Source organism: Aegilops tauschii, chromosome 7 (genome assembly GCF_002575655.3).
Source record: "Aegilops tauschii subsp. strangulata cultivar AL8/78 chromosome 7, Aet v6.0, whole genome shotgun sequence".
Taxonomy (NCBI): domain Eukaryota; kingdom Viridiplantae; phylum Streptophyta; class Magnoliopsida; order Poales; family Poaceae; genus Aegilops; species Aegilops tauschii.
Window position 1 is genome coordinate 281,551,859 of NC_053041.3, and position 22,369 is coordinate 281,574,227.

Here is a 22,369-nt window from a genome sequence, read left to right on the forward strand (position 1 = left end):
AACAGCAGTGCGTGGCACGTACTTGAGACCATGAGGTCCGAGCTCTATAGCCCACTTAGCTACTCTCCCTGTGGCCTCCCTGTTTTGAATGATATCACCAAGAGGGGCAGAACTGACCACAGTGATGGGATGACCCTGAAAATAATGCTTGAGTTTCCGGCTTGCCATGAACACACCATAAACAAGCTTCTGCCAATGCGGATATCGCTGCTTGGACTCAATGAGCACTTCGCTGACATAATAAACCGGCCGCTGAACCGGATGCTCCTTGCCCTCCTCCTTGCGCTCCACCACCATAGCCACACTGACGGCTCGTGTGTTCGCCGCCACATACAGTAATAAGGGCTCCTTATCAACCGGAGCAGCAAGGACTGGGGGCTCCGCCAGCTGCTTTTTCAAATCCTCAAAGGCAGTATTAGCCGCATCATTCCAGACAAAGTTATCAGTTTTCTTCATCAACTGATATAATGGCATGGCCTTCTCACCCAAACGGCTTATAAACCGGCTTAAAGCAGCGATGCGACCCGCCAAACGCTGAACGTCATTTATACACGCCGGTTTAGCCAGGGAGGTGATGGCCTTGATCTTCTCCGGGTTAGCCTCAATGCCTCTGTCAGAAACCAAAAAACCCAAGAGCTTGCCTGCAGGGACACCGAAGACACACTTGGCCGGGTTAAGCATCATTTTGTAGACCCGGAGATTATCAAAGGTTTCCCTTAAATCATCTATCAGGGTTTCCTCTTTTATGGACTTAACCACAATATCGTCCACATAAGCGTGAACATTGCGCCCAATCTGTTTATGAAGACAGTTCTGTACACAACGTTGGTAAGTCGCCTGTGCACACTTAAGTCCAAAGGGCATAGACACATAGCAGAAGGCTCCAAAGGGAGTGATGAACGCCGTCTTCTCCTGGTCCTTAACTGCCATCTTAATCTGATGATATCCGGAATAAGCATCCAAGAAACTTAAACGCGCACAACCTGCCGTAGCATCAATGATTTGATCAATACGGGGGAGGGCAAAAGGATCAGCCGGACACGCCTTGTTTAAGTCCGTATAATCCACACACATCCGCCAAGTGCCGTTCTTCTTGAGTACGAGCACCGGGTTAGCTAACCACTCTGGGTGAAAGACTTCAACAATAAACCCGGCCGCCAAGAGCCGGGCCACTTCTTCACCAATAGCTTTCCGCCTCTCTTCATTAAACCGCCGAAGGAACTGCCTGACCGGCTTAAATTTCGGATCAACATTGAGAGTGTGCTCAGCGAGTTCTCTAGGCACACCTGGCATGTCAGAAGGTTTCCATGCAAAGATGTCCCTATTCTCACGGATGAACTCGATGAGCGTGCCTTCTTATTTTGGATCCAGATTGGCACTGATGCTAAATTGCTGAGATGAGTCTCCTGGAATGAAATCAACAAGTTTAGTCTCATCAGCTGACTTAAATTTCATCGCCGGCTCATTCTCCGTAGTCGGATTCTTCAGAGAGGTCATATCTATTGGGTCAACGTTGTCTTTGTAAAACTTCAACTCCTCTGTTGCACAAACAGATTCTGCATAAGCTGCATCGCCTTCCTCACACTCCAGAGCCACTTTCCGGCTGCCGTGAACCGTAATGGTCCCATTATGACCCGGCATCTTGAGCTGTAAGTATACATAACACGGCCGTGCCATGAACTTGGCGTAAGCCGGCCGTCCAAATATAGCATGGTATGGACTTCTTATCTTGACCACCTCAAAGGTCAATTTCTCCACCCTGTAGTTGTTCTCATCTCCAAAGGCCACTTCCAACTCAATCTTGCCGACTGGATAAGCCGACTTACCAGGTACCACCCCGTGGAAAATAGTGTTGGACTGGCTGAGGTTCTTATCAATCAACCCCATACGACGGAATGTCTCATAATAGAGGATGTTGATGCTGCTGCCTCCATCCATGAGCACCTTAGTGAACTTATATCCTCCCACCTGAGGAGCCACCACCAGGGCCAAGTGACCCGGATTATCCACCCGTGGAGGGTGATCCTCCCTGCTCCACACTATAGGCTGCTCAGACCACCGCAAGTAGCGTGGAACCGCCGGCTCAACAGCGTTCACAGCCCTCTTGTGAAGCTTCTGATCTCGCTTGCACAAACTAGTGGTAAACACATGATACTGTCCACCGCTAAGCTGCTTTGGATTGGTCTGATAACCCCCTGCTGCTGTTGATGACCCTGGCCAGACTGTTGATTAAAGCCCCCTTGACCGTTCTGAGGACCGGAATTTGAGCCGCCGCCCGGGCCATGAAAGCCGCCGGCGCCTGAGCCGGCGCCCGGGCTATTGTAATTCTTAAAGGCCTTCATGATTGCACAATCCTTCCACAGATGAGTCGCTGGCTTCTCTCTAGAGCCATGCCTTGGACAAGGCTCATTCAACAGCTGCTCCAGCTCGGACCTGACCCGCCGCCTCGGGGAGGGGGCCTCCCCTTACGTCGCTGGTTATTCCCTTGTGAGCTGGCGTTGGCCACAAAATCTAGGCTGCCGTCGGCCTTGCGCTTGCCTCCTCCTTGGTTCCCCGGGTTATGCTGAAGACCCTTGCCGTTGCCGTTCTTCTTTCCCTTCCCTGCCCTTTCATCATCTGAAGGGGGATCCTTGGTACCATCAGAATCAGCGTACTTAACAAGAGCCGCCATTAGTGTACCCATATCACTGCAGTCGCGTTTAAGCCGCCCGAGTTTCATCTTCAGGGGCACGAAACGACAATTCTGTTCTAGCATTAAGACTGCAGAGCCGGCATCCATCTTATCTGACGAATGTATGATCTCCTTGACCCGACGAACCCAATGCATCGTGGATTCACCCTCCTGCTGCTTACAGTTAGTCAAATCCACAATTGACATCGACTGCCTGCAGGTATCCTTGAAGTTTTGGATGAACCGGGCTTTCAGCTCAGCCCAAGACCCGATGGAGTTCGGTGGTAGCCCTTTCAACCAAGTGCGGGCAGTCCCATCCAACATCATGGTGAAGTACTTGGCCATTGCCGCCTCACTGACCTCCAGTAGTTCCATGGCCATCTCGTAACTCTCGATCCAGGCTGCGGGTTGTAAGTCAGCTGTGTAATTAGGCACCTTCCTAGGGCCCTTGAAGTCCTTAGGTAGACGTTCATTACGGATAGCTGGCACTAAACAAGGGACACCCCCGGTCCTGGTAGGGATGCCCACGTCGATGGAAGTCGTCGGATAAGCCGGGGGGTCTGGTAAGCCGTCAATTGAGGCACTTGCTCTGCCTCTTGCCGCGCTCTGTCCTGGTCTGCTGCGTGAAAGGCTCCATTATGAGCCGGGCCGTGGCCAGGGGGCGGGTCATGGCGTCGGACGTTACTTGAGCCGGTTGCTGAGACCATGTGCCGACTGTAACTCGGGCTCTGGCCTGGACGAGGGGTCGAGTGGATCCTGTCCCGGCTGTAGGAGTACGCCTCTTGCTACGCCAGAGCTGTCTGAAGGAGTTCCCTGACCCGACGGGTTTCAATAGCCGTCGGAGAGTCGCCGTCAACTGGGAGAGCCGCCAGCCGTGCTGCCGCAGCGACCATGTTCTCCAGCGGGTTATTATAATGACCCGGGGGTATTGGCACGTACTGAGCGGGGCAGGGGCACCTGGGGAGGCCCCATTACTCGTGGCTGAATAGGGGCTCCAGACCCGGGCACTATGACCCCTGGCGGGTTACTAGGCCCTGCACCTGGCGTGTTGAAGAGGTTGCGTGGATCATAAACCGGAGGGAGTCGAGAATGGGTCTTTTGATGCCTCCTTCTCATGACCTCATTGGACGCGTTCTGATCCATCGTGAGTTGGAAGGACTGCGCCTGGATCAGCTGGGTTTGGGCATCGAGAGCCGCCCTCTCTGCAGCCATCCTGATCCCTTCCGCTGCAAGCTCCTCCTTAGCTTTCACTAGATCCAATTTTAACTGCGCCACCTCCGCATCATGCTGAGCTTGATCCGCCGGGTCAACCGTGTCGGTTAACAGGGCCGTCATCTTGTCCGTGAGATCCATCAGTACCTGAGCCGGAGAAGGCACCGGGTTTCCCGCTCCAGCAGCAGGGTTCTGAACAGGCTGCGCGCCAGCCATAAAGACTCCAACCTGACTTGGCGGCTCAAACGGGTCCGGAATACTGTCACCATCGGAACAACCCATGAGCCTGCCATCTTGAAGCTGATACAACGAGTTTGACTCATCGGTGGCCGACTCGCCGTCAGAGCCGGCGGTCGCCTCATCACCAGCCCCAGATAGATCAGAGGGCCCTCCGTGGATACATCCCACAAACACGCGCCTTAAGGCAGGCCGGGCCCGGGGGGTCGTGCACGCTGAGCCGTCTCAATGAGACCGGCGCAGAGATCCGGCTCAGGGCCCGGCTCACCAATCTTGCCAATGAAAACATGAATTCTGCCGAAGGGGACCCGGTACCCGTACTCAATTGAGCCGGCGTCGGGGCCCCAGTTTGCATCGTCGATGTAGAGTTTGCCGCGATGACTCTTGGTCATCCGGCCCACAGCGTATCCCTTGAGCCCTTCGAAGCTGCCCTTCAAGAACTCAAATCCACCGTGCGCTGGCCCCACGGTGGGCGCCAACTGTCGTGGAGTTGTCACGGCAGATGTCCTCGAGTTAGGACTTAGTCGTGGAGCCATCGCAACTAGCAAGCTTGAAGGGGTTAATGCGGGACAAGGAACACGAGGGTTTATACTGGTTCGGCCCCTTACGGTGAAGGTAAAAGCCTACGTCCAGTTGAGGTGGTATTGATTAGGGTTACGATCGCCAGGGAGCTAAACTGCTATGCCCGGCTCTCGATGAGATTGTTCTTGTCCCTAAACCACTGCCGGGTCGTCCCTTTATATAGGGAGGCTGACGCCCAGCAGCTCTCAGAGTCCCGGCCGGCTCATAAGAGTGTCCGGCTCGGACTCTCAACTATTCTTGCCTTATACTACAAGTTCTACCATGATAATGATTGTAACTACGGGCCTTAAGCCATATCCGGGTCTTAAGCCCATCTTTGCCCACCGTCTTCAAGCTTGGCGCCGGGCTTCTGGTAATGACCATTAGAGTAACCCGGCCCCTCCTGGCGGGTGACTCTAAGGTCTATATCCTCAACAGTTGGTGGGTCTCTTCTTCGTCCCTATCACCGGGCGGCCTCCTCCCCTTGTGTTCGGCGTTGAGCTTGCCGGCCTGCTTGAAGACCCAACAGCTTCTGTTGGTATGATTAGCTAGTTTGTCGGGGTGGCCGTGAATCTGGCAGGGTCGATCCAATATCCTATCTAGATTGGATGGTCCATCTCTGTTCGCCTTGAATGGCTTTTTCCGTTGACCGGGTTTGGGACCGTTGTGTCGCGCATTCTTTCGTTATCATTGCGAAGTTTGTGCTCACTGCGTCGTGGCTTGCCATTGCCGTCTCGAATTTCGGAAGTGCCTGGGTCGCTGGCGCTGTTGCTTCTACAAGCGAGCCAGCTGTCTTCTCCCGCGCAAAAGTGGGTCATTAGAGCGGTAAGGGCTTTCATGGATTTAGGTCTTTCTTGACCGAGGTGGCGGGTGAGCCATTCATCCCGGACGCTGTGTTTGAAGGCCGCGAGGGCTTCCGCGTCCGGACAGTCGATGATTTGGTTCTTTTTAACTAAGAACTTAGTCCAGAGCTTCCTTGCTGACTCTCCGGGCTGCTGGAAAATGTGACTTAAGTCATCGGCATCCGGTGGCCGGACATATGTTCCTTGGAAGTTGTCGCGGAAGGCGTCTTCCAAATCTTCCCAGCTGCCAATAGAATTTTCCGGCAGACTGTTTAACCAGTACCGAGATGGTCCTTTGAGTTTTAGTGGTAGGTATTTGATGGCATGAAGGTCATCTCCGCGGGCCATGTGGATATGGAGGAGGAAATCCTCGATCCATATTGCGGGATCCGTTGTTCGTCGTATGATCCGATATTCATGCGCTTAAACCCGTCTGGGAACTCATGCTTCATTACTTCGTCTGTGAAGCAAAGAGGGTGTGCGGCTCCTCTATATTGGGCCACACTGCGACGTACCTCCTATGGAGTCCGTTTGCGGTTTTCGGCCCGGGCGTGGCTAGGTTTGTCACGTCCGAATAGGTAGCCGTCGACGTGTATCGAGGCACGTCCTTGCGATCCGTAGATCGATCTTGTGTGTCCTGCTCTACTATCCAAGTCCTGCTACAGGTCGTATGTACAAGCCCGAGCTGTTTTATTCTTGCCTTTACGGCGAGGTGGGGCGGTCTGGTGTTCGGCTTGAGTTGCCGCTTTATCCTGACCGCGTGGCTGTCGGTCGGCCGCGTTGCGCGATGATGGTACGGGCTCCAGCGCCTCGTCATCGAACTGAGGTAGCAATTTGCGCTTTGGCTAGTTTTTGGCTGGGCCACTAAGGCCGTTTTCTTCGGCGGCCAGGACTTCGGTCCATCTATCATTGAGAAGATCTTGGTCAGCTTGAAGCTGTAGCTGCTTCTTTTTCAGGCTCCTTGTAGTAGCTATTAGCCGGCGTTTAAAGCGCTCCTGCTCGAGAGGTTCCTCGGGCACGATGAAAGCCTCGTTGCCGAAGCTCTCCTCTTCCTCAGAGAGCAGAAGATAATTACTATCCTTCGAGTCTTCCTGTATGGCCTGTTCATCAGGGCTAACTTGCCCGTCTTCCCATTCATCCTGTTCGGAGATTGCCCCAACAGGGCCTTCATTGTCTTCGGCCTCGTCCGGAGTATTGTTTTCTCCGGTGCCGGTGTTGTTGTCTTTTGCACGACGTGACTTAGAGTGGCGCCGCTGACGCCGGTGTCTGTGCTGTGTCTCGGGAGGTTTGTCCTCAACTGGATCCTCTTTGTCATCCTCGTTGGTTGCTTTGGGTGTATCCACCATGTACACATCGTACGAAGAAGTGGCCGTCCATCGCCTAGTGAATGGCAGGCTTTGGCCCTGCTCCTCGTCGGCATCGTCGTCCATACCGTCGATGTCTTCGGAGCCGTAATCAAGCATGTCGGTTAAGTCCTCGACAGTGGCTATGGAGTGGGTGGAGGGTGGGAAGCAAAATTCACCATCATCAGCCCTTAGTTCGAACCGAACATAGTTCGGCTGTGAGCCCCCCGCCAAGGATAGGTTCTTTAATGAGTTTAGCACATCGCCCAAAGGTGAGTGCCGGAAGATATCTGCGGCGCTGAATTCAAGGATCGATAAACGATCAAGTTCGGTGCCCGTGGGCTCACAAGGTTCGGAATTTATGAACGGAGACGAGTCCGGAGTTCCGGTGGCACAGGTATCGTGTGAGATTAAGTCTGCATGCGGCTCCAACACCGGGGGATCTGTAGCCTCCGTGGCGGGGTTGAGCTTCCCGTCCTTGGATGGCGCAGTCTGCTCCGGATCTAAGGCCAGAGTGGTTACAGGAGCTGTCTCCTGGATGCAGTCCGATGACAGATTTAGGTCATGTTCATCAGGGTAACCAGGAGTGGTTGTCGCGGTCTCGAATCCAGCGAAGATCAAATCTCCACAGATGTCCGCAACGTAGTTCAAGCTGCCGAATCTGACCTGGTGGCCAGGGGTGTAGCTATCGATCTGCTCCAGATGGCCAAGCGAGTTGGCCCGCAGTGCGAAGCCGCCGAACACGAAGATATGTCCGGGAACGAAGGTTTCCCCTTCGACAGCGTCGTTGTTGACGATCGAAGGGCCATCAAACCTTTTGGGGACGGCACAGTGGAACTCTCAATGAAAGCACCAATGTCGGTGTCAAAACCGGCGGATCTCGGGTAGGGGGGTCCCGAACTATGTGTCTAAGGTCGATGGTAACAGGAGACATGGGACACGATATTTACCCAGGTTCGGGCCCTCTCTATGGAGGTAATACCCTACTTCCTGCTTGATTGATCTTGATGAATATGAGTGTTACAAGAGTTGATCTACCACGAGATCATAATGGCTAGACCCTAGAAGTCTAGCCTGTATGACTATGGTCATGAATCTCTCCCCTCCGGACTAAGTCCTCCAGTTAATATAGACACTGGGAGGATCTAGGGTTACACCAGGTCGGTTACAGAGAAAGGAATCTACATATTTGGTCGCCAAGCTTGCCTTCCACGCCAAGGAGAGTCCCATCCGGACACGGGTGCAGTCTTCGGTCTTCGCATCTTCACAGCCCATCAGTCCGGCCCATGGCTAACAGGCCGGACGCCCGATGACCCCTTAGTCCAGGACTCCCTCGGTCGTTTCTTAAAATTTGGGGTTGCGACACTTATGTCGAAAGGCTTCAGCCTGATAAGCTCAAACCCAAATTGGATAAGCGCGTCTTCATAGGATATCCTAAGGAAACAATTGGGTACACCTTCTACCACAGATCCGAAGGCAAGATCTTTGTTGCCAAGAATGCATCCTTTCTAGAGAAGGAGTTTCTCTTGAAAGAAGTGAGTGGGAGGAAAGTAGAACTTGATGAGGTAATTGTACCTTCTCTCGAATTGGAAAGTAGCACATCGGATAAATCCGTTCCCGTGATGCCTACACCAACTAGAGAGGAAGCTAATGATGATGATCATGAAACTTCAAATCAAGTTACTACTAGACCTCGTAGGTCGAACAGAGCACGTTCCGCACCAGAGTGGTACGGTAATCCTGTCCTGGGAGTCATGTTATTAGACCATGGCGAACCCACGAACTATGAAGAAGCTATGATGAGCCCAGATTCCGATAAATGGCTTGAGGCCATGAAATCTGAGATAGGATCCATGTATGAGAACAAAGTATGGACTTTGGTGGACTTGCCCGATGATCGGCAAGTCATTGAGAATAAATGGATCTTCAAGAAGAAGACATACGCTGATGGTAATGTCAACATATGCAAAGCTCGACTTGTCGCGAAAGGTTTTCGATAAGTTCAAGGGGTTGACTAAGATGAGACTTTCTCACCCGTAGTGATGCTTAAGTCAGTCCGAATCATGTTAGCAATTGCCGCATTTTATAATTATGAAATCTGGCAAATGGACGTCAAAACTGCATTCCTTAATGGATTTCTTAAAGAAGAGTTGTATATGATGCAACCAGAAGGTTTTGTCGATCCTAAAGGTGCTAACAAAGTGTGCAAGCTCCAGCGATCCATCTATGGACTCGTGCAAGCATCTCGGAGTAGGAATATACGCTTTGATGAGGTGATCAAAGCATATGGTTTTATATAGACTTATGGTGAAGCCTGTATTTACAAGAAAGTGAGTGGGAGCTCTATAGCATTTATGATATTATATGTGGATGACATATTGTTGATTGGAAATGATATAGAATTCCTGGATAGCATAAAAGGATACTTGAATAAGAACTTTTCAATGAAAGACCTCAGTGAAGCTTCTTATATATTGGACATCAAGATCTATAGGGATAGATCGGGATGCTTAATAGGACTTTCACAAAGCACATACCTTGACAAAGTTTTGAAAAAGTTCAAAATGGATCAGCCAAAGAAAGGGTTCTTGCCTGTGTTACAAGGTGTGAAATTGAGTCAGACTCAAAGCCCGACCACTGCAGAAGATAGAGAGAAAATGAAAGTCATTCCCTATGCCTCAGCCATAGGTTCTATCATGTAAGCTATGCTGTGTACCAAACCTGATGTATGCCTTGCCATAAGTTTGGCGGGGAGGTACCAAAGTAATCCAGGAGTGGATCACTAGACAACGGTCAAGAACATCCTGAAGTACCTGAAAAGGACCAAGGATATGTTTCTCGTTTATAGAGGTGACGAAGAACTCGTCGTAAATGGTTATGTCGATGCTAGCTTCGACACTGATCTGGATGACTCTAAGTCACAAACCGGATACATATTTATATTCGATGGTGGAGCTGTCAGTTGGTGCAGTTCCAAGCAGAGCGTCGTGGCGGGATCTACGTGTGAAGCGGAATACGTAGCTGCTTTGGAAGCAGCACATGAAGGAGTCTGGATGAAGGAGTAATACCCAGTGCATCAGGTCCAATGAAAATCTTTTGTGACAACACTGGAGCAATTGCCTTGGCGAAGGAATCCAGGTTTCACAAGAGAACCAAACACATCAAGAGATGCTTCAACTCCATTCGTGAAAAGGTCAAGGATGGAGACATAGAGATTTGCAAAATACATACGGATCTGAATGTAGCAGACCCGTTGACTAAGCCTCTTCCGCGAGCAAAAGATGATCAACACCAAGACTCCATGGGTGTTAGATCAATTACAATGTAATCAAGATTATTGACTCTAGTGCAAGTGGGAGACTGAAGGAAATATGCCCTAGAGGCAATAATAAAGTTGTTATTTTATATTTCCTTATTCATGATAAGGTTTATTATTCATGCTAGAATTGTATTGATCGGAAACTTAAATACATGTGTGAATACATAAACAAATACCGTGCCCCTAGTAAGCCTCTACTAGACTAGCTCGTTGATCAAAGATGGTTAAGGTTTTCTAACCATAGACATGTGTTGTCATTTGATAATGGGATCACATCATTAGGAGAATGATGTGATGGACAAGACCCATCCATTAGCTTAGCATTTGATGTTCAGTTTATTGCTATTGGTTTCTTAATGTCAAATACATAATCCTTCGACTATAAGATTATGCAACTCCCGGATTCCGATGGAATACCTTTTGTGCTATCAAACGTCACAACGTAACTGAGTGATCATAAATATGCTCTGCAGGTATCTCCGAATGTGTTTGTTGAGTTGGCATAGATCGAGATTAGGATTTGTCACTCCGTGTATCCGAGAGGTATCTCCGGGCCCTCTCGGTAGTACACATCATAAGAAGCCTTGCAAGCAAAGTGACTAAGGAGTTATTTAGAAGATGATGCATTATGGAACGAGTAAAGAGACTTGCCGGTAACGAGATTGAACTAGGTATGAAGATACCGACGATCGAATCTCGGGCAAGTAACATATCGATGGACAAAGGGAATTACGTATGTTGTCATAAGGTTCGACCGATAAAGATTTTCGTAGAATATGTAGGAGCCAATATGGGCATCCAGGTTCCGCTATTGGTTATTGACCGGAGAGGTGTCTCGGTCATGTCTACATAGTCCTCGAACCCGTAGGGTCCACGTTTAATGTTCGTTGACGATATAGTGTTATATGAGTTATATGGTATTGGTGACCGAATGTTTTTCGGAGTCCCAGATTAGATCACGGACATGACGAGGAGCTCCAGAATGGTCCAGAGGAAAAGATTGATATATAGGATGATACTATATGGACACCGGAAGAGTTTCGGGAAGTACCAGGTAGTGATCGATCACCGGAAGGGGTTCAGGGAAACCCCGGGAGGTCTATGGGTCTAATGGGCCAAGGGGAGGCATACACCAGCCCACAAGGGGCTGGTACACCCCTCTACCTGGCCGACCGGCCCTAGGGGAAGGAACGGGGGAGGGTTGGCCCCTCCTGCCTTTCCCTCCTCATGAGAGAAAGGAAGGGGGGCGCCTCCTCCCCATGCCTTCCTCCCGCGCTTATAAAAGGAAGGGGGGGCTAGGGCCAGGAGCCCAAGTGGGATTCGGCCCCACTTGGGGCGTCTCCTGGCAGCCTCCCCTCTCCCCCAACCTATACATATGTGGGATGGGGCGCCACACATAACCACGACCATCTCTCAGCCGTGTGCGGCGCCCCTCTCCACAATTTCGTCCCTCGGTCATATTTTCGGAGTGCTTAGGCGAAGCCCTGTGGAGATAGCATCACACACCATCGTCACCATGCCGTCGTACTGCCGGAACTCATCCACTACTTCGCTGTCTTGCTGGATCAAGAAGGCGAGGACGTCACCGAGCTGAACATGTGCTGAACGCGAAGGTGCCGTACATTTGGTACTCGATCGGTTGGATCGCGAAGAAGTTCGACTATATCAACCGCGTTAATAAACGCTTCCGATTACGGTCTACGAGGGTACGTAGATTCACTCTCCCCTCTCGTTGCTATGCATCTCCATGGATAGACCTTGCGTGTGCGTAGATTTTTTTGTTTTTCATGCAACGTTCCCCAACACTGTTCGCGTCGGAGAGGGAGTAGAAGATAGTAGGTGAATATGTATGTAGGAGTAGATGACGAGAACTAGATCTGGAATACCCATACGTACAATGATTAATGATCTGATTAGTTTTAAACTTGACCATCATGCCCTCTTGGCCGAAGGGGTATATTATTAAGGTGCTCACTGAATTCAGCAATTTAACTAGTATGTTGAGCCGACACCTACCTTTGGGTCAAATTAAGAGGCTGATGTTTGGGCGGCCTTATTTCAGGCAACACTTAAAATATCAAATTGTGCATGTAGAGCAGATAAAAAAGTTTTGCTGGCTCAGATACATATATTTTGCAGTCGCAAAAAAAAAGATCCATATGTTTTGTTGTGAGTGACCATCACCCACTTAAGAGTTGTGATTTCAGGATTATGGCATTGATTTTGATGGTACTGATGACCTCAATAAAGCATTCGACTGCATGTGTGGAAGCAAGTACTGTCGCGGCGGTCCAAGAATTCAAGTACGTCCACCCTTTTTTACTGCTTATTAAAGCATTTTTTGCCGTCAGAAGTCATCTGATGACTGGATGTGGTGTGCTTAATTTGGACATATGACGATTGTCATTGGTAGGGAAGAGGACCAGGGCAAGTGCAAGTCAGAACTAGAGGGATTTGCATTCGGTCAAGAGCAGTGGAAGAAGAGTGTTGGCAGGAACAGGGCGCAGAGTTTGTTGCCTTATGATGATTGTAGATAGATGCAAGGGGCGGTGTCAGCCAGTCATACTTTGGGGTTTGGATGTAGTAAAACCATGATACAAACATGGGTGATGCTGAGGATGTGGTGGGATCAAAAAGGCGAAATATTTACACTCCTAATTATTTTCAGTTAAGTGAAGATGACGAGACAGCCAAGGCGTTGGCTGTTGAACATGTTGATTTGTTTCTTGACGAAAAAGAGCGAGGTGAGCACTTCCTCCAACCATTGAGCCATGCATATCCAAGTAACAAAGATGTACGTATGGATGAGTATACGTGGGATTCTAGTTGGAGAGATAGAGTTTCAGTTCATTGGTTTGAAAGAAAAAAGGTGCAGCTAGGATTCTTATTTATATTCCTGCCATGCAAGGAGAAGTACGGCCATGCATCATCTGGATCTAACAGTACGTAGAGCTACCTTTCCTTGAAGACCATCGGCTGGGGGCCACCTGGAAGCAGACCCGAAGATGACGTACACCAAATAAGAAGTCGTACTAGTTGTTTTTGTTTTTGTTTCCTAAGATTTAATCAAGTCCGTCGTTTTGTTTTGGTAGGTCATTGTTTCCCCTTTGGATTAGGAGTCTGGTTAGCATGTTGGACAAACCATGTACGAGTCGGCTATGCTTGTATAAATAGCCACAGTCCAGTCATTGTAAAGGGCAGGTTATATTTTATGAAATAGAGATAATGTGTTTTTCAGGGTAGATACCCGTATCAAGTTTTGGAGGGATCTTTAGAAAACCTCTGTGTTGCGATTTCTCTTTGTGGAAATTGTTTTTCGCGTGAGTACCGCCGTCTTGGTTTTCTCGTGCTGGGCCGCAAGGTTCAAACCCTCTACTTCGTGTACATCGCGTGCACGGGCGAGAGGTTGTTACTGTTGGTGGTAGAGTGTCGTGAAAGATCGGGTCGCAACAACAGATCGGATCTCGCCATCGAGGTTCGGGTCCTTATCAAGTGGTATTCAGAGCAAGGTTGTTCACGGTACAGTCGGTTTCTTCGAGTCACAAATGATATTTTTTTTATCATGAGAAAAGATTGTAGTTCGCAAATAATGATGGCGGTGGAGAAGGATCCATTGCGTGCATTGCCTTGGTACCAATGCTTTACGCGTGTGCGCGTCGGACCGGCGAGTTGTGCAACGTTGATGAATTGTTATTCCAGTATGAATTTGGTGAGTCAGACTATAGTTGATGCTTTGCATCTGTCTTTGATTGAACATTCAGAACCATATGAGCTTTGGTGGAAGGATAAGTTTGTCAAGATTATGCATCGCGTCGAGGTACGGTTTACTTTATGTGGATATGGTGATCAGGTCATGTGTGATGTGCTACCTATGCACATGCATACATGTTCGTTGCTGTTAGGAAAACCATGGACTGATAAAAGACAATTAACATATCATTCAGTTGCAGAATTTTCTTTTGTTCACGGTGGACAATATGTACCACTTGACACATACACTTTTGATCAATATAAGACGGATCGTCAGAAGCGAGATATTGCTCAAGCTGCATCACAAGTAAAGAAAAAGGTCGAAGATGCTAAAAGAATTACGACCGCTGTTCAGTCTGCACATAAAGATATTATTGACGAGATTGACTCAAAACCGAGGACAGTTTTGATTCAAGGAGGAGAGGATGATACAAACATGGGTGATGCTGAGGATGTGGTGGGATCAAAAAGGCGAAATATTTACACTCCTAATTATTTTCAGTTAAGTGAAGATGACGAGACAGCCAAGGCGTTGGCTGTTGAACATGATGATTTGTTTCTTAAGGAAAAGGAGCTACGTGAGAACTTCCTCCAACCATTGAGCCATGCATATCCAAGTAACAAAGATGTACGTATGGATGAGTATACGTGGGATTCTAGTTGGAGAGATAGAGTTTCAGTTCATTGGTTTGAAAGGAAAAAGGTGCCGCAGGATTCTTATTTATATTCCTGCCATGCAAGGAGAAGTACGGCCATGCATCATCTGGATCTAACAGTACATGAAGCTACCTTTCCTTGAAGACCATCGGCTGGGGGGCACCTGGAAGCAGACCCGAAGGTGACGTACACCAAATAAGAAGTCGTACTAGTTGTTTTTGTTTTTGTTTTTGTTTCCTAAGATTTAATCATGTCCGTCGTTTTGTTTTGGTAGGTCATTGTTTTTCCTTTGGATTAGGAGTCTGGTTAGCGTGTTGGACAAATCATGTACGATTCGGCTATGCTTGTATAAATAGCCACAGTCCAGTCATTGTAAAGGGCAGGTTATATTTTATGAAATAGAGATAATGTGTTTTTCAGGATAGATACCCGTATCAAGTTTTGGAGGGATCTTTAAAAAACCTTTGTGTTGCGATTTCTCTTTGTGGAAATTGTTTTGCACGTGAGTACCGCCATCTAGATTGGTTTTTTCGTGATGGGCCGCAAGGTTCAAACCCTCTACTTCGTGTACATCGCGTGCACGGGCGAGAGGTTGTTACTGCTGGTGGTGGAGTGTCGCGAAAGATCGGGCCGCAACAACAGATCGGATCTCGCCATCAAGGTTCGGGTCCTTATCAAACCAACTAAAAATGCCTGATGCAGAGCAAGTGGAACTTAATTAGTATATGTCTCTTTAGTCTGTCACTGTGTTGTGCGTCCGGAGTTTACCTAGCAATTGCAGTTAACTTGCTTCACTGCCCGAGCTTATTTTGCATATTTTTTCTTTCTCTTTCCATGTTAATTCTAGTTTCTGTATTTATTTATAGGTGTCTCCACATTACTACTAGTACTCCTACTAGTTTTTTTTTTTGAATTGCATTGCTAGCACTAGTATAGTTGGTTTTACTTCCAACTGGCATTGTGCTTCACAGTCGCCATCTGCTAGGCTTGGTGGAATGAGTAAAGTCTGTTTTAAACCTCAAACTCGTAGGGCTCGTCGAAATCGAACCCCGACGTCCGAATCCCTGAAATCGGTACCCCGACCTCTATAATCCCGGTCAATATCAGCCCTTGACCTGTTTGACGCATCTGGAAATAATCCATCCCGCCCGGGATCACACACTACTTTCACTGACATCCCCGCCCCACGTCATATCCATCTTCTATCCCAATCCCCTTCCCCCTCTCTCTCTCTCCTGAAACCAGAGCCTGCGGCTGTACCGCTGGAATCTATGGAGGTCCGCATGTAGGGCGCCCGCGGTTCTGGCGGTTTCCTTAGTCTTCATGGCTCGCGCGGGGGCATCCATGGAGGTTCGCTCCATGCAGAGCACGACGTGGCCGGCGGCAGTTCTTGTGGCGAGACGTGACAGGTGAGAGGAAGAACCGGAGCTGCGAGGGGGCGGCCTGCAACGGCGCGCATGACGTGGAGGTGGCCGGTGCGTGCCGACGCGGTGGAAAATGTCTGCACGTCGGAGATGAGGGAGAGCGGGGCGGCGCGAGCCGCTGGGCCGACGCGGCGGACCTGCGTGCCAGCGACCTCTGTCATGGCGATGGCCAGCAGGAGGTGCGCGACGCTGCGCTGTACGGCTACGCTGGCCTGCTCGGCTTCGTGCTCCAGGTCCTCGGCTATCAGTCTATCACAACTGTGTGGTGCGGCGATTTACAGGCGCGTGCTCAAACCGCGCGTTGATTGTGAGCAACGGATGCTCGGAGCTGGTTCCGCCGTACGAGACGGTGATCGTGCTGGCGCATGACACCGTGGGTGAACACGCACAATACCAAGACGCCGAATCGTCGCCGACTACTCTCCGGCGAACACTAGCTATGATGCTAAGCTGACTCACACGATGCGGTGGGTTAGGCAGCGTACTTTCACTTCACATAAAAGTTGGCTTTGAAGCAGGCAAGCAGGTGGATGGTTTTTTCAGCATCTAGCTCACGACCTCACGTACATAGCAACTTGCTACACACCGCCGCTAGCCTTGATCGAGTTGTACTGGCGAAACTTGGCGATGCACACGCTGTGGACACGTTGAGCCACACGTACAGCAAAGGCCGGTGGCACAACACACGCTGGACCTGCGCGCACACCTGGCCGGCACGCGGTTCCGGCATGAGCATCGTCGCTAGCTCGACTAAACTTCAGCACGCGACGAGCTAAACTAAAGACGTGAAACCACAAGAACACGTTGCCGTGGTGAACATCGTCGCACGGGCATGGGAGACTTTAGGGCATGCATGCCGTGGTGACCATCGTCGCTCGGGCAGCTCCAGGCAACAGTAGCAGAAGAAGATGGATATTAGGGCCGCTGAGTCAGGGAGCGATCCTAGTAATCCCAGCCGGGATAGACTTTTGTCAGTGCGACAAACAGTTCTAGGGTGGATGCAAGGTTGATATTGACCGGGATCCCAGAGGTCAGGGTACCAATTTCAGGGATTAAAACGTGAGGGTTCGATTCCGACGAGCTGTATGAATTTAGGGTTTAAAACAGACTTCACTCTGGTGGAATCGACTTAAGGATGACGTGACAGAGAAATGGAAAAGACCAAGGGAAGATGACGTGGTGGCAGGGCATAGGCCCTCCGTTCCTGCCCAGAAACTCCTCATCCCCTTACAACCGGAATCACAGAGAGAGAGAGAGAGGCTTTGGCTGGATACCAGCGGTCCGTCATCGTCTTGGCTACCATATCCCCCCATTCTCATTCTGCACGGCACAGCACAGCACAGCACAGCGGAGAAGAGGAAGGAGAGCAGAGATGACTGCGTCCGTCTCCTACGGGCTGCGAGCTCTTCCGACGTGGTCCAGCTCTGTGTCCGGTGACGACCACTGCTCGGCGCTGGCCATGTCGGTGTCGGCGCGGGGGCCCCGGTCGACGCGGCCCCTTCGGACGCCGGCGAGGATGGGCAATGTAAACGAGGGCAAGGGCATCTTCGCGCCCCTGGTGGTGGTGGTGCGCAACATCGTCGGACGCAAGCGCTTCAACCAGCTCAGGGGCAAGGCCATCGCGCTGCACTCCCAGGTACAGTACCTACCTCTAGCCTCCCTCCCTTGCTTGGAGTAATATCAATTTATTGACATACGAAAACCAAATAAACTAAACAGGTGATCACCGAGTTCTGTAAGACCATCGGCGCTGACCCCAAGCAGAGGCAGGGCTTGATCCGCCTCGCCAAGAAGAATGGAGAGAAGCTCGGATTCCTTGCTTGACCTACCTCACAATCCCCCCTTCCTTCTCCTACCTTTTCTACTAGCAAAAAGGAAATTCCTTGGAGTTGGAGATTGCATGCATGCATGTATGTATACTAGTCTTATATAATTTTTCTTCCTCTCTTCTCTTCTCTTCTCTTCTCTTGTGGAGACAGCACTGAGTTCAGTTAAAGTTCAGTTCAGTTCCATGTGGATGGATGGATGGACAGATGATGTATCTATCCTCTACTGATGACCTCAGCGGTAGAGTATATATATGCACAATGCTACTTGATAAATCCCGTTGTCTCGTTACTCCTTTTTATATACACTAGATCCGTCACGCCTTGTCCGTGAGAAATCCCGTTTAAATCTTCCCAAATGATAACGCCCACACGTATGGCATGTTTGCACATCACCTGCACGTCTTGATTCACGTTAATTCTGTTTTACACGAATCCTAAAAAAATCTCGTCTTGATTCACGTTAATTCTGTTTTACACGAATCCTAAAGGAATCTGTTAGAATCTGAGGGTCACGTGGGCATCATCGTGTGTGGGCGTTGGAGAGTTCGCCTACACGCCCCGCAGCACGCGGTTCACCAGCTGCATTGTGTGAGCGAACTAGTTTCTGCCGACACAGCCATCGCCTAGTCCATGCGCGTGTGGGCGACGGCACATGTACGTTGTTGGATGGCAACTGCAGTTGCGTGTACGTGGCAACTAGATAAACACACATGACAACTATGATTCGTTGCTAGACGGCAACTCCAGTTGCGCGTATGTGGCAACCAGATAAACACACATGGCAACTATGATTAATCATACATGACAACTATGGTTGGACCACAGGTGGCAAGTAGGTAAACACACATGGCAACTATTGTTTAACCATATGTGGCAAGTAGTTAATCACACACTGTAACTATGGTTTGATTGCGCGCGACAACTACCATAAATTAGACATGGCAACTTTTAACCAAAACAAAGAGAGTTGCCATGCTTTTACAACTACATCTGCCATCCCGGATGGCAACTAAATCGTCATCCCACAGGTACCTAACGTAGATGCACCAGGACGTGTGGGCATATTTGCTTCGTACCGCACGCACGGGATGGGGATTAGTACTTGTTGGATGTGTGGCACGAAGTAGCTGCGCCTACAGGTGTGGGCAATTCTAATGTTCGCCTACACACAGTCTGTGTGGGCTGCCTCTTGCTCACACCGCACACGGTGTGTGGGCGGATATCTAGTATGCCACATATATGGGCATTATCAGGACCCTAAATCTTTAGAGTGCGACATCAAATACAAGCAAGCAAAATATGTACAAGGTTTGGAGACCAAATATATCTTCTTTCCTTTATTTACAACGGTAGCGCCTCGTGAGAGAGCCTGTTTGAATCTCTAGTTCGCATGGAAAGAAGAAACTCTTGAGGATACATATTTTTTTCTTTAAGTTTTTATTATCTAAAAAATATAGCAGTAAGCTGATATAACATATTATGAGTAATACCCGGCCTCTGCATAACTAAGATGTACATAATCAATCCCGAAAAGTTTGACAGAAACAAAAGAAACAAAATGGCAACAATAGAGTCCTATAGACCGACACTATGCCTATAGCGAAAGTGGTGGTTGGTCGATCCGGAGGTTATGCTGCCACCCATGTTGGGAAAAAACCTCCTTAGTCACCTGCTCCAACCGCGTACACACCGCCTTAAACAGCGGTTGGTACTCCACTTGTTGTAGCGTAGACCACGCAAGCGAGTGCGTACACCGTAAAATAACCTACAGAGGAGAAGCATTTTAGTTATTAAAAACCAAATCATTTCTACATAGTCATAGCGACCACATTAAGGCATACGCTCTCACCCTTATTAGCGTTTTCAACCTCTTTGAAATACCGTCCAACCAATGACCGAAAATATCCCGCGGGGCGAATTTGCAAAAGGGAAAATGGTGATAGATGAAGGTGCACAACGGAAAGCCACCCTGGATGTGATATCAAAATTGAGAGAGGTCGAATCATGGGCTCCCCCGCAGATGGGCTGGGTGAAACTCAATATAGATGGGTCGTATTCTGAAGCGTACAATAATGGTGGTGTTGGGATGATTCTAAGGGATGACACTGGTAGCATAATATTCTCCTCGTGCAGATTCCTGCTTACCTGTTCCAGCGCCCTAGAAGCTGAGGTTCTAGCATGTATGGAAGGTATTGCGCTTGCTCTTGAGTGGAGCTCGCCCCTTTCATCCTTGAGACAGATTGTTCAGTTGCAGCTGTTAGAGTAGTCATTATGGTATACGACTTCTAGTTCAAGTCAGTTTTGTACCCCTACCCCAAGTCGGTTTGTACCCTCTTATATACTCTTGTATGCTGCATCAAATCATTAATAAGCAACAGTTTTATTCAGCTTTCATGGTATCAGTCGTCGTCGGCCTCAGCGAAGACTTTGACAAGCAAGCCTCGTTCATACCGATGATACGGCCCCCTCCTACCTTCGCTGAAGTTCGTTCCTTGCTACAACTCGCGCCGGAAACACAAGCTCGCAAGGACTCTCGCCCCAAGGTCTTTCATGATGCGGCTCGTCCTCCTCTGTCGTCTACACCAGCGCCGCCTTCCATGCCGGCTCCTACCGCCGGGCCGTCCGCATCGTCATCTATTCAACCGCCCCCAGGCTGGCGTCCTAGTCCGAACTACCGCGGCAAAAACCCTATCTACAGGCCGCCGTCGACTCGTTCGGTTCCGCCTACGACATCATCAGCATCGAGTCCTGCACCACCCACCAGTGCTCCATCTGCGGTTGCATGGCGGCCTCCTCATGATCCTTGGACGGGGCTTGTTCAAGCATGGCCAATGCCCTGGTCCGCTCGGTCCACCCTCGGTGCTCCGCCGGCATACTCAGGTGCCTGGCAACCCGGCCTTCGGCCGCCTACTGGTGCTCCCGGGGTTCTCAACCCCCGACAGCCGGCCAATGCCTATCACGCCGCCCCGACGTATGCTCCTTATGGTCATTACACCACCGACGGCGGCGCCTACTACACACCTCAGCCGGCCCTGCTCCTGACGCCACCCCCACCACAGCCGGCCAATGCCTACTACACCCCCCAGCCGGCCCTACTGCCTTCACCATCGTATCCGCCGGCACTGCTTCCGACGCCACCCTCACCAGCGACGCCGAGCTGGGATCAAGCTGCCTTTCTCCAGGCCATGAATAACTTTGCTGCACAAGGAAACTCAGGTACGGATTGGATCTTTGATTCAGGGGCCTCTAGTCATATGTCTGCATCTAGTAATTGGTTATCTTCTTGCACTAAATCTCCTTTCCCTTCCATTATCCTTGGAGATGGATCATCTATTCCTATATATTGTGTTGGTCAGGCTCAACTTCCCTCTTCCACCAAACCTCTTTTACTTCGCGATGTTCTAGTTGCACCCGCCCTCATTAAAAATCTTATCTCTGTTCGCCAATTTACTTGCGACAATCTAGTTTCGGCTGAATTTGACCCTTTTGGTTTATCTGTGAAGGATTACCTGACCAAGGCCGAGATCGCTCGCTTCAATAGCTCCGGTGATCTTTATTCTCTTAATGGAGTTCCTGCCGCCACCCCTCCAATATCCATGCTGGCCTCCGCCGGTCTCTGGCATCGTCGCTTGGGCCATCCCAACCCCGCCGTCTTAGCTTCTATGCTTAGTGAATTTACCATACCATGTAATAGGGACTCTCATAATTCTGTGTTTTGCGAGTCTTGTCAATTAGGCAAACATGTGCGTCTTCCCTTTAGTTCCTCTAGTTCTTGTAGCACATATCCCTTTGAATTAATACATTGTGATTTATGGACCTCTCCCATTGCAAGTGTTTCGGGTTTTAAATACTACCTTGTTATCCTAGATGATTTCACCCACTTTGTCTGGACTTTTCCTCTACGCAACAAATCCGAGGTCCATTCTCTTTTCCTTAATTTTCAACGCTATGTGTTTGTTCACTTCTTCCTCCCAATTCGCTTTATCCAATGTGACAATGGTCGCGAGTTTGATTACATTAAAAATCGTACTTTCTTCTTACAACATGGCATCCTGCTTAGGTTCTCATGTCCCTACACATCCCCTCAAAATGGTAAAGCAGAACGCTCTCTTCGCACCCTCAATGATATAGTTCGCACTCTCCTCATTCAATCATTTATGCCTCCCAAGTTTTGGGCTGAAGCCCTACACATGGCCACCTTCCTTCTAAATATTCGACCTTCTAAAACTAAACCCAACACTACTCCCTATTATTCCCTCTTTCTTTCCCACCCCGACTACTCCGCGGTTCGTGTTTTCGGCTGTCTCTGTTTTCCCAATGCCTACGCCACTTCTGCAAATAAATTGTCACCACGCTCTATCCCATGTGCTTTTCTCGGCTTCTCTGACGAGCACAAAGGCTATCGCTGTCTCGACCTTCACACCGGACACGTTCATGTCTCTCGTCATGTCACGTTTGCTGAGCACATTTTTCCTTTCTCACAGCGCACTACTACACCATCCAACACCCCTAGCTCCGCAAACA

General features: G+C 49.5%; 1 protein-coding gene and 1 pseudogene across 1 annotated transcript; both read left to right on the plus strand.

Annotated features, from left to right (window-relative positions):
- LOC109766441 (probable inactive histone-lysine N-methyltransferase SUVR1) overlaps positions 1 to 13,046 on the plus strand; it is a 181,786-nt pseudogene extending 168,740 nt beyond the window's left edge.
- Positions 13,047 to 17,269: 4,223 nt separating this feature from the next.
- On the plus strand, positions 17,270 to 18,118 carry LOC109766439 (protein PROTON GRADIENT REGULATION 5, chloroplastic). Its single transcript, XM_020325203.4, has 2 exons — positions 17,270 to 17,652; positions 17,736 to 18,118. The coding sequence occupies exons 1-2, from the start codon at positions 17,389 to 17,391 to the stop codon at positions 17,838 to 17,840; spliced, it is 369 nt and encodes a 122-aa protein (XP_020180792.1). The 5' UTR covers positions 17,270 to 17,388; the 3' UTR covers positions 17,841 to 18,118.
- The last annotated feature ends 4,251 nt before the right edge of the window (positions 18,119 to 22,369 follow it).

Excerpts from the sequence above, each read along its gene's own strand:
- LOC109766439 (XM_020325203.4), top strand. The coding sequence starts at position 17,389 with ATGACTGCGTCCGTCTCCTACGGGCTGCGAGCTCTTCCGACGTGGTCC. Across the intron at positions 17,653-17,735 it reads CCATCGCGCTGCACTCCCAG|GTGATCACCGAGTTCTGTAA; the intron begins GTACAGTACCTA and ends TAAACTAAACAG.